Source organism: Dermacentor albipictus, chromosome 6, assembly GCF_038994185.2.
Source record: "Dermacentor albipictus isolate Rhodes 1998 colony chromosome 6, USDA_Dalb.pri_finalv2, whole genome shotgun sequence".
Taxonomy (NCBI): Eukaryota; Metazoa; Arthropoda; class Arachnida; order Ixodida; family Ixodidae; genus Dermacentor; species Dermacentor albipictus.
In genome coordinates, this window is record NC_091826.1 from 50,600,835 (window position 1) to 50,612,080 (window position 11,246).

Below are 11,246 nucleotides of genomic sequence, written 5' to 3' on the forward strand. Positions count from 1 at the left end.
ATTGGCATCCGTGGAAATATGCTGAACACAATTGAAAGCTATTTGTCAAACCGTACCTTCCGGGTAAAAGTCGGCAATGAACTCTCACGTCCCTTTACGCAGGAAACTGGTGTACCCCAGGGAGGCGTGCTCAGCTGCACTCTCTTTATCGTCAAGATGAACACGCTACGTGCTTCTCTACCACCTGCCATTTTTTACTCCGTATACGTAGACGATATACAAATAGGCTTCAAATCCTGCAACTTCACAGTATGCGAAAGACAGGTACAGCAGGGCTTGAACAAGGTTTCCAAGTGGGCAGACGAAAACGGATTTAAGGTCAACCCCCATAAAAGTTCTTGTGTTCTCTTCACAAGAAAGAGAGGCCTGCTCCCAGATCCTTGTGTAGAACTGGGCGGACAACAAATTCCTGTCAGCAAAGAACACAAATTCCTTGGTGTTATTCTTGACTCTAGGCTCACTTTCATTCCTCACATAAAACATCTTAAAGAAAAATGTCTAAAAACAATGAACCTACTTAAAATCCTATCCCACACATCATGGGGTAGCGACAGGAAGTGCCTGTTGAATCTTTACAGGAGCCTAGTTCGGTCACGAATAGACTATGGAGCCGCAGTATATCACTCTGCTGCCCCGAGCGCGCTAAAGATGTTAGACCCCGTACACCATCTGGGAATCCGTCTGGCCACTGGCGCATTTAGAACAAGCCCTGTTGAAAGTCTGTATGTTGAGTCCGATGAGTGGTCACTCCATTTTCGGAGAACTTACATCAGCTTCAACTATTTCCTGAAAGTGCGCTCTAATAAGGAACATCCGTGTTTCACAACCGTTAACGACTTGACATGTGAAACACTTTTTCATAACAGGCCCTCTATGAGACTTCCTTTCTCACTGCGTGCAAGGGAACTTAGCAGGGAAATGGATGTCCCAGTTCTCGAACAACGCCTAATGCCTCCAGCTAAGCTAGTACCGCCCTGGGAGTGGCAGCTGATAGAGTGTGACACATCCTTTGTACAGGTCACAAAACATGCGCCAGAGACACATATCAAAATGCACTTCTTGGAGCTCCAGTACAAGTACTCGTGCACAGAGTTTTATACAGACGCTTCTAAGTCGCATGCCGGGGTGTCATACGCAGCCATTGGCCCATCCTTCTCGGAATCCGGTGTACTGCACCCTGAAACAAGCATATTTACGGCTGAGGCCCATGCACTATTGTCGGCTGTGAAACATATCAGAAAATCAAATATTCAGAAAACAATTTTATTTACAGACTCCTTAAGCGTCGTAAAAGCCTTGAAGTCGCACTGTAAACACAGAAACCCCGTAATTACTGAGCTCTATTCCGTCCTCTGTAGAGCGTATATGTCTAACCAGCATGTCATTATATGCTGGGTGCCTGGACATAGGGGCATCGAGGGTAACGTTCTAGCAGACCAGATGGCCACATCAATTTCATTGCATACAGTCAGTCCTACTGCTTCGGTGCCTGTCACGGACCTGAAGCCTTTTTTAAGAAGGAAACTGCGAAACCACTGGCAACGTAAGTGGGACGCAGAAGTAAATAACAAACTGCACGTGATAAAGCCACAATTAGGTTTCTGGCCTCCTGTAACAAAATCCCGCAGGACAGATGTCCTATTCTGCCGTCTTAGAATAGGACACACTTTTGGAACACATAACTTCTTACTCACGGGAAACGAGCCTCCAACTTGCGGTAGATGCGGGGAGAGGCTGACCGTCCTCCATGTCCTCCTGGAGTGTCGGAAAGCCGAATCTGACAGAAAGAAACATTTTCCGTTAGCATACCGGCAGCATATTCCCCTTCATCCTGTAATGTTACTCGGCCCAGAACCGCTCTTCGACACTAACGCAGTCCTAAGTTATCTGAAAGATGTTGTGTTGCATGTTGTTAGCCCAACATGTTCGTAGCGTCTTCTCTCTTCAGAGGATGGCGCTGCGATATTTCTTTCGTGTAGCACGTGCCTCTAGGCTCTTGTGTTTGAAGGGCTCTGGTGAGGCAACAGTGCTCCAGGCATTTTTACCATCTCATATATTTTCTATTCTGCATCATTCTTTCACGATGGATTTTAGTGTTCATAGTATTCGTCATCTGTCATCGCCATAATTTTATAACAAGTTAATTTTACGCACTCTACAGCGAATATTTTTAGGCCACTTTACAGCCAAGTCACATCTTCCATAATACATCATCAACATTACAACTTGTCATGGCGCTCTTTGGCCAAACCTGGCCCTTGCGCCACAAAAAACCACACATCATCATCATCCATACACCGTCACCAGTTTAACGTTGACGTGCACCCGTAGCCGCCCTAACCTGCGTAACAATTCCGTTGTTTGCACAACTAACATGAACTGGAACAACCTTCTTGCTTGCACTGTTTCCATTCTCGGTGCCAAGGAACATGAAAAGGCCCGCAGTAACAATTTACCGTTACCCACTACGCTGCTCGAATCTTTTGTTTACGTGTCACCCACTCTTCTCTGTTGTGCGTGGGTCTTGAAAAAAAAACAATGAAGTGAGCATGCATCAGTATGACATTAAATGAACAGTATCAGTGTGAGTCAAGGCGCTTCTTTAACGCACTGCGCGTGGGTACTAACAGCATAAATGGTACGCAGGCCAAAGCGACGAGTCCAGAGACAAGCTGAAGAAGTTTCCAATCTGACAGTAGGTAGGCGACACCGGGCAGCAGCATGGTGGGTATGGCAAATCCAGCGGTGTAGCCGATGTTGAGGAATGTTCGGAAGCGAGGCTCCAAGATCTCGGCCACTGCGGAAGTCAGTGATCATGTGAATTGCATTATACAAGTGCACTTAATATCATTCACCAATCCTAACGAATTCCCCCCTACGCGAACGTCCGTGATTGCGGAAATAGAGATAATAGACGTTGTTTAGGCACCTAAGCAGGACAGTTACGATGAACAATCGAGGAAAGCATTTCAGGAAGCGGTTAGTTCACTTTTCGCTGAACACTTGTGCAAATGAATGGTAAAATATCAACGAGCTGTCCTCTTATTACTCACTGCATCACTACCACTACTCGAGAAATGACAGAGAACGAAAGAATTAGCATTCTGCATGTCCTTCTTCACATCTGGGAGAGCTGGAGTGCTTTGCCGGAAGAACGATACATCCTGCACTATGGCTACGACTTATGGCCAGCACAAAACACGTTAACGATTGCAGGTAACATGACTAGGGTTACTTCGACAGCGAGGAATAGGGCTAACAGTTGTTTAGAAAGTTTATATATATCTCTCCCTTTCCTCATGATATTCTGAGTGCCTTTATTTTAAAATGTTAAAATAACAATAACTGTTGCAGTTATTGCACGAAAACATTTCGTTTGTGTGGAGCTGGAGTCGTCATAAAAATGTCACTCCGCGTATTTTTGTGATAGCTCTACCTGAGCAGCCTTGCCGGCTAAACAGTGAAGAGTGTATAGAGGCTGTGGTCACTAACCTTGACGTTACTAGGCTGGTAAGTTATTAAATTTTTGTCTTACAACATCACGGAAACGTGAATGCATTGCCTCGGCAAGCCACCTGGAAAACTCCGCCGCTCGTGCTACCCCACAACAGACGACAAAGACCGGTCACACATGACATCACCTTCGAGACCGCGTGTGCGCGCGCGACCTCAAAGGTCACGTCAAGAGCATGGCTTCAGAGATAGGGTGGCGCGCAATGTAACGCGCGTACCCGCCCATCTCGGAAGCTATGCCGAGAGTGACCAATTTTGATTCGTGGGCCACATGGCGGAATGCGCTGCAGAGATTGCCGAGCACGCTCCAGAGGCAACAGCTAGTGGTTTCGTACGGAGTGGTAGCTGAGGAAGAGATTGCGCAGCGTTGGCTAAAGCGATATGTTCCGAACGAGTAAGTAAGGTTGCTGTTTGCTGTGAAAAGATGGCGTCCGTCTTGGAGCATTACAGTTCAGGTGCGAAAGATGGCCGCGTTGCTCACGTAAGGCGGCCGAGCTTGTCTGGATGCCGGCGATGTTGATGCTGGCGAAGAAGCGGAGGGCGTTGTACCACTTCACCGACGGGGACACCGCGCCCAGAGACCCGAAGAGGGCAGCTCCGAACACGGAGAAAAAGAATACGGTTCGACGCCCGAATCTGCGCAAAAACAACAAAGAAAGAAAGGAAGCAGGTTGCCCAACGCGCCGGCTGGACTCAACTTGCCGTGCTAAACCATAGTCATAAAGTATATTTCTTTTTTTGCCTTGCGTATGAGATAACTTGAGCTCCAAGCAGTGGTCAGTGTTTTCTGTACCATTACGCACCACTCCACCGCGTGACATAAAATCTGAATAGCTGCTGCAACTACTGCTACTACTACTACTACTACTACTACTACTACTACTACTTCTATTCCTACTATTACTACGCCTTACTGACACCACCACCGCTGCTCCTCCTGCAGCCGTTGACAGGCTAGGCCTTGTTCGCAAATACAAGAAAGTGACTTATCGTGAAGGCGAAACGGCATATTGTGCTGCCTTTTGCACTCATTACCGTAATTTACGTATTTATTGTTTTATGTGCAGCTTGTCACAGTTATGACAAATAAGCAAGAGGTGACGACGCTTGGCAGAAAAAGATCAACGATTGCGAAACAGGAAGCTGATGTACGCCCGCAGCATGGATATTGTGCCCACCTGTCGGACATGTGCCCCATGACGAGTGACCCTACGAGGGATCCCGTAAAAACGACGCTTGTCATCATCGAGCGCTGCCATTCGTGCTGGCACACAAGGTCCCACTGCAAGATTAAAAACGTGAGAGGCAAAACGGGTAAGAACCAATCTTGCAATAGCTTATATGAAAGAGTAACGTTACAGAAACGTAAAGAAGGAATAATAGGTTAAGCCGCACTTGTATGTTATGTTCATGCAAATCCATCAAGGACGGAAAAAACGGAAAGCACGTGACGGCGCCTCCCCGAAGTGACCTTGCTGCCTTATACCGAGACCCCACACTTTTCTTTTAAGCGTGCGCTATTGTTCTAAATTCTTTTAAAGCGAAGCTTTCTTACCGCGGCTAGAATGTATACCTATCGTGACATTGCAAGCGCACACTGATGTCAGGTATACCGTGCACCCACAGCTGATGGAAACGTTATATACAGAAATTACATTTCAAATAGTTGGTTTCAAATCACTTTTTACCAGCACAGAAGCCCGGCGCTCTTACGTTTAGGCCATGGATGCATGCCTAAAAAAATAAGGTCTGGTATTTTATGTGCCGTAATCACGATCTCATTATGAGATACACCGTAGAAAGGGGGGGGGGGGCTGGAGGTTAATTTGACAATCTGTTTTTTTTTAACGTGCACTCAGTGCACGATGCGCGCGCGTTTTTGAGGCCTTTCGGGACGTTTGGCGCTTCAGCCACTGCGCATAGCGACAGTTTCCATACAAAAAGGGACTGAGTGTATCTTCTAGCGTAAGACGAATGCGAAAGTTATGGGTACCCGTTAATTGGTTTAATAAACTTTACTACATAGTGGTTGAGAGCACGCCGCGCCTGGAATATGGAGGCCTATATAATCTGGAACCCCGTATATGTAACTGGGCGCGTTCGTCACCGATATTTGCTGCGCCTCTCTTATCGTAATGTGTGGCTCTGGCATGTTTTTCTTCGTGATGACTCGCGTCGCGTCAGGCTACTGAACGCGTTTCAATGCTGAATGAAAACTTTCGCTTGGTCTGCGAGCTCCATGAAAGTGGATGAGGGAACTGTGCGGGCCATCTCTCATACTGCGGCGTTGTGGCAGCACTGTAGTGTAATGTGTAAATAAAGAGACCTGCACATTGCGCATACCATGTTTTTCGTTTCAATGTCTAGCGCTGTCCAATAATAATAGCGTGTTCAACATATCACACTAGTGCCCACCGGGGCACCCTACTGCGATGCCTCAATGAAACCACGCTCCGGTTGGAACCGGTGTGATTTGCCGATGATACCAATTAAGGATAAGCCATTTTCGGTATGGAGAAGGATAGCGTTGTAATCTAATGGAAGCGAAGACTCGACCGTAGGAAGTTTCCAGAACATTTTCTGTGTCAGAACGGCCTAAATACAAGACAATAGTTCCACATTCGTGCGTCGCCCTGATGTAGCAGTGCTCAGGCTTCCAGCGAAATTGAAGATAAGTTTAGCTTTTTCGCAAGTAACCAACTGTTCCACGAAAAGAGTAGGAGTTCTTGAAAGGCTCTACTTACCAATTTAAACTACTTCGCAGTCGCCTTTATCTGCGAAATTATTTACCATCTGGGAACAAGACTGCACAATTCATGACGTATTAAGCTACGTATATAATTGGTATCAAGTAATATGCCCGAGCACATCTTCTGCGCCTATTGTAGTGCGGTTGCATAACTTGATCAGAAATAGTGTCAAAGATTTATCTATAACGGTCAGTTCTCGTTTAAGACTCTATCCGGCACGTTGTTTCGTTTCACTTTGTACTGCGTCGTTATGCGAACGAATTCTTTGAATGTTGCACTGCACAAATATAGGCCATGTCAGACACGCTGAGCGCGAAGCCTTCGTATGCAGCCGCCTTTGCTCATTTGAAGCCCACCACTTGCTCGCCATGGCGGAGCGCAGTGGTTGTCATCCAAAATCTGTTCTTACCATGGCGCGTAAAATTGTCCAGTGCGAATTGTGGGCTGTTAGAAATACGTATGTTTCAAATCTTTCTTTAGGGCAAATAACATCATAGCGCTTTGCCTTTGGGCAACTGTCCTCCTCCGCACCTTTTCATAAATGTGTCGTATGGCTTGTGAAGGATGTTGCGTGCTCTCGCGCGATATGAAGGTCGTTGCACAAGCACTGACCTATCTAGCAACTTGCCCCTTCATTCCCCCCCCCCCCCCCTCCCGCCACTTGCCCTTCCATTACCATTGGAAGGGTCCTCTTGTGTTGGAGATTATTGTCCCTGGCGTTTGCAGTAACTCTCAGTCGCGCCGTGAACGGCTTACTTTTAAAGAACAACAAATAATCGTCGACTACAATACGGGTTAGAAGGGCCTTACCACGTGGCCGCTACTGAGGAGTTTAAACTGCTGAAGAAGCCGGTCAATTCGCACAATGCCGGTAAGCACTGTAACCATGAACGCGATACGGTGAAAAGCAGGTTTGTTGGAGAACTATTATCAAGACATCAACACTTAATGTCGTTTGCTTTGCTATTTCGTGACACGTTATTGTATTTAGTGACCGCAGCGAATTTTTCTAGCGACCGGCATCATTTTAATGACTCTGGAGTCAGCCAGGTTGCCCCGAAAGTGGCTTTTCATAGGACCCACATTAATATTAACAAAATGCACGTAAATGGCTCAAATTGCCGGTTAGGCACGTGAGCTCTGCGACCATGATGAAGCAAGCACATGTCTTCACGTCGGTGGTGTTCACATTCTGCTTATCCTTCACAGCTTGTTGGTCCTAACAGATTTCATACTGTGCTCGCGAAATGCATCTTATGTTATATAATTCAAAAATCCACTTTAATGCGTTTCAACGCTGCATGTTCTGTAATTTACCTTAACAAGTTCAATTGTTGAACCTTCGCAATCATAGCAGTAAACTAAATTACCAACACTAATTGCAATAAAGTAAATGGTGATATTTAAAACGCAGCATGTGCATTATTAGACAGATGGACTGTAGAAAGGAGTATATATCGCAGCACCTGGGCTTGTTTACGCAAATCTGAACGCGCCACTTTTGTTTCTCCCTTCTTCGGGAGTAATTGATACTGCACGAATTAGTTTTCTGTAGGATCAAGGAGTGGACGCTTAGTATTTGGCTTACATAAAGATCACACAATTGTCACCGCCGTGTCAACAGCATACGAGCAAGGGCGTGTCAAAGAATTTATTTCTTTTGCTATCACGGATAACTACAAAGTTTGCACCGGTACTGTGCTCCAAGTGGCTTAATTTTCGTGCTAAGAAAATGAAGTTAACAATGTTTCTTCTTTAATCATGATAGATTTGTAATCTTACTTGTGGAACAAATTTTCAGTTTGCCTCATCTGCTACGTATGTATAACACTAAATAGAAACCCTATACACCCTCCAGGTACATTTGTTTATTACTCATCTGCACAGACCCAGACAAATGTGAAACACTTCGGTAGATGATTTACGCCACGTTAGGTTATGGTATTTTGTTCTGAAGCACCTACGTTATTAATATTTTTAGCCAAAGTCCTAGCGACAATTTTAGCATCATCGAAGAGCGATTTAGCGACATCGCGTTAGTTTAGCGACATGCAAAAAAAAAAAATGAAGGCAGCACTGCAGGTGCTACGTCATGCGCTTGCCTCAAACGAACAATTTTGCTAGGAGCGTCACGTCAATGGAGCTTCATTCGTCGTAAAATTCAAAAGTTACTGCTTAACGAACCTCTGGCACTGCCGACGACCCTGGTGCCGATTCGTTGTACGACCACGCCTCGCACGACACTGTTCTTGATTGGTCGACGAGCACTGCAGAAGCGTTGTGAATTAGCGCTTCCGCTGGGTACATCCGGCAGGAATCGTAATTGGGGTCGGTCGCCAGCCGAGAATTGTTGACGACGGGAATGGCTTCGGCTTTCCACCGCTGCTCCGTCCAGTTGGCGAAGGCCGAGTCAGGTGGCCTCGAGCACCAGTGTTCGACGTCCGCGGCGACGAACAACGCTGTGAATTGTGTCCAGGAGGACGGAAATGCGCGAACGAAGGTCAACAACCAGACGATCAAGTGGTACCACCGGGGCGGTCCTATGAGAGCGCTGATTTCGTTCATGTCACCCTTTTTCTCAGCTTGAGGCTTTCAAAATTATGCGACTGGCAACTGGAAAAGCAGGAAAAAGATAACACATATTAAAGAGAGAGAGAGAGAGAGTGAGGGCAAAGTTTTAATGAGTTCGCAGTGTAATTTTATCCTGGAATTAGGCGACGCTCATGTAGAACAACAGATATAGACGCACAGTCAGTCAGTGCGTCAGAGACAACCACGAATCCAGCACCCCGTGGCTTTAGTTTTTTTACTCTCTGAAATAATGCATTTTGTTGCTGTTTGTCGAGCTCGTTCTCTAAGCTATTCGTAGAAGCGTTATGAACGCATGTAAACAAATAGCTCCCGTATGGTGGTGGAAGACGAGCTTGACAAGCTGGAACGGGATGAAGACTGTTGGCTTCGAACTATACAGAGTGTCCCAACTATCATTCAGCAAGATTTAAATTATGCAAGTACCAGCTAGCTGCACAGAACCAAGGTAATATTGTTTGCCGTCATTCAGAGATACACAGAGTATTTTTTTGCATTCCGCCTAGTTAGTTAACTAGTCTCAACTAATAATCTTCTCAAATGTTATAGGCCCCGCAGGGGCGTCTGCGCAAGCAGGCGTTTGGTGTGTTGCGACACCACGGACCCGAGCACATGAGGGTTGGACCCTCCCGCGTGTAGCCGTGCGCGGCTTAGCCGTGTCTGGGGAAAAGGGGATCCTGGGGGTTGAGCCGATGCTGGGTGTTTGGACCTTTAAGGCCCCCCGGCGGAGGCAACACACCCCTTTGGCCTCTGCTTCACATAGACGGCACCCCCGGACTGACCCACCCGGGGGAAATCGGCAGTCGCCTTTTCCTGTCCTCCTCTCCAATCTTCGTCTTTCTCTCTCGTCTTTTTCATCTTTCCTGTCTTCTCATTACTTCTCCTCACTTCCTAGTTTCCCGGCGGCAAGGGTTAACCTTGTGTAGCTAGCCAGCCTTGGTTATGCTGTATTTGGTTATAGCAGCGATGTACGGCTGGCGTTGGCAGGGTCTCTCTAGCAGGAACTCCTGTCACGTCCCCCTGTTGGGCTCCATGGTGGGTGGTCGGCATCGCGGCCGAAAACCCTACTGAACTTATGGAAAACGCTTTTCCCAAACTCCCTGATCGCCCTCACAAACGAGGGCGCACCGAAGATCTCTTTCAGTTTTTCGGACGACAAGTCCAGAACTTTCCTAAATATCATGTGATCCACTCAGAAAACCCAGACAAACTAGTGCGTAACATCTCACCGTTCCTCGTTTCGAAGTCTTTAACTGAAGTTTTTGGAACAGGATATAAGGCGTCGAGAATGACAAGTGGTGATCTTCTCTTGGAGCTCCTCGATAAGAACCAGTACGAGAAACTGCCGAAACTTGTCTCGTTTGGCGAAACCCAAATAACAGTATCTCCGCACCGTACCATGAACACCACCCGCGGCGTTGTCTCGGACGATGACATGCTAGAGCTCACTGAAGCTGAACTCTTGGAGGGCTTCAGTGAACAGAATGTGATAAATGTTAAGCGAATTAAGATCAGGCGAGACGGTAAAGAGATCAACACGAAACACCTTATACTCACGTTCGGTTCAAGTGTCCTCCCCGAGTCCATCGAGGCCGGTTATATCAAACTTCGTGTCAGGCCATACGTGCCAAATCCTCTCAGATGTTTTAAGTGCCAAAGGTTCGGCCACAGTTCACAGAACTGTCGAGGCCGGCTGACATGTGCCAAGTGTAGTGACACTGAACATTCCTCCGAAACATGCCAGAAGACTCCACATTGTGTCAACTGTGATGGCGAGCACGCCGCATACTCGCGCGCCTGCCCGTCCTGGAAAAGAGAAAAAGAGATTGTGACAATCAAAGTCAAAGAAAATATATCTTTCAAGGAGGCACGTAGGCGGGTGTCATGCCTGTCTAGGAGCAGCTTTGCCGATGTGGCGCGTAAGGGGGCAGCGTCGCAACGGCCTCCGGCGGCTGTCAGACCCACAGGCAGTGAGTCGGCAGTTACGCCATCTGCCCCCGCGGCGGTTGCAGCTAGCGCTGCTCCGTCAACCGAGGAGAAGGGACCATCCACCCCAAAGGTTGGTGCAGCCGAGGCTGCCCCAGCCTCCGAGGCCCCTTCCAGCGCTGGGAACATCCAGCGCAGCCAAATTCCTCAGGGAACCCCATCGACCTCCGGGCTGGTGGGCGCAGGGGTCTTGCCCTCCAAGGCGGGACTCCCTCTGAAAACATCTCGCTCGCAAGAGCGCTTGTCCGGCGCCTCACACGAGGCAATGGACATTACACCTGACCCCAAGGCGCACCAAACGCCTAAGGAGCGTCGAGAATCGCTCGAACGCTTCAGAAAGAACAAAACACCTATTACAGGGCCTCGAAAGGGCTCTGTAATATAAGGCATCCACTCCGTCTCCGTAAA

General features: G+C 47.4%; 2 protein-coding genes across 2 annotated transcripts in view; both read right to left on the bottom strand.

The window, feature by feature from the left end:
* The window catches only part of LOC135918685 (uncharacterized), a 194,393-nt gene extending 183,741 nt beyond the window's left edge, over positions 1-10,652 (bottom strand). Inside the window, exon 1 of the mRNA XM_065452340.2 lies at positions 10,410-10,652. The gene's annotated coding sequence lies outside the window, so the exon portion shown is untranslated. The remainder of the gene's footprint in view (positions 1-10,409) is intronic.
* On the bottom strand, positions 2,580-8,828 carry LOC139047024 (solute carrier family 22 member 4-like). The gene is made up of 4 exons (XM_070520959.1): positions 8,448-8,828; positions 4,692-4,795; positions 3,995-4,149; positions 2,580-2,797 (listed from the first exon to the last, which is right to left on the bottom strand). The coding sequence occupies exons 1-4, from the start codon at positions 8,826-8,828 to the stop codon at positions 2,580-2,582; spliced, it is 858 nt and encodes a 285-aa protein (XP_070377060.1).
* Positions 10,653-11,246: the final 594 nt, after the last annotated feature.

What these genes read in the sequence shown, in the direction of transcription:
- LOC139047024 (XM_070520959.1), bottom strand. Translation starts at nt 8,828, where the DNA reads ATGAACGAAATCAGCGCTCTCATAGGACCGCCCCGGTGGTACCACTTG. An exon ending in GGTCGTCGGCAGTGCCAGAG is followed by an intron (nt 4,796 to 8,447) that starts GTTCGTTAAGCA and finishes TTAATCTTGCAG; the next exon opens with TGGGACCTTGTGTGCCAGCA. An exon ending in ATGGGGCACATGTCCGACAG is followed by an intron (nt 4,150 to 4,691) that starts GTGGGCACAATA and finishes GTTTTTGCGCAG; the next exon opens with ATTCGGGCGTCGAACCGTAT.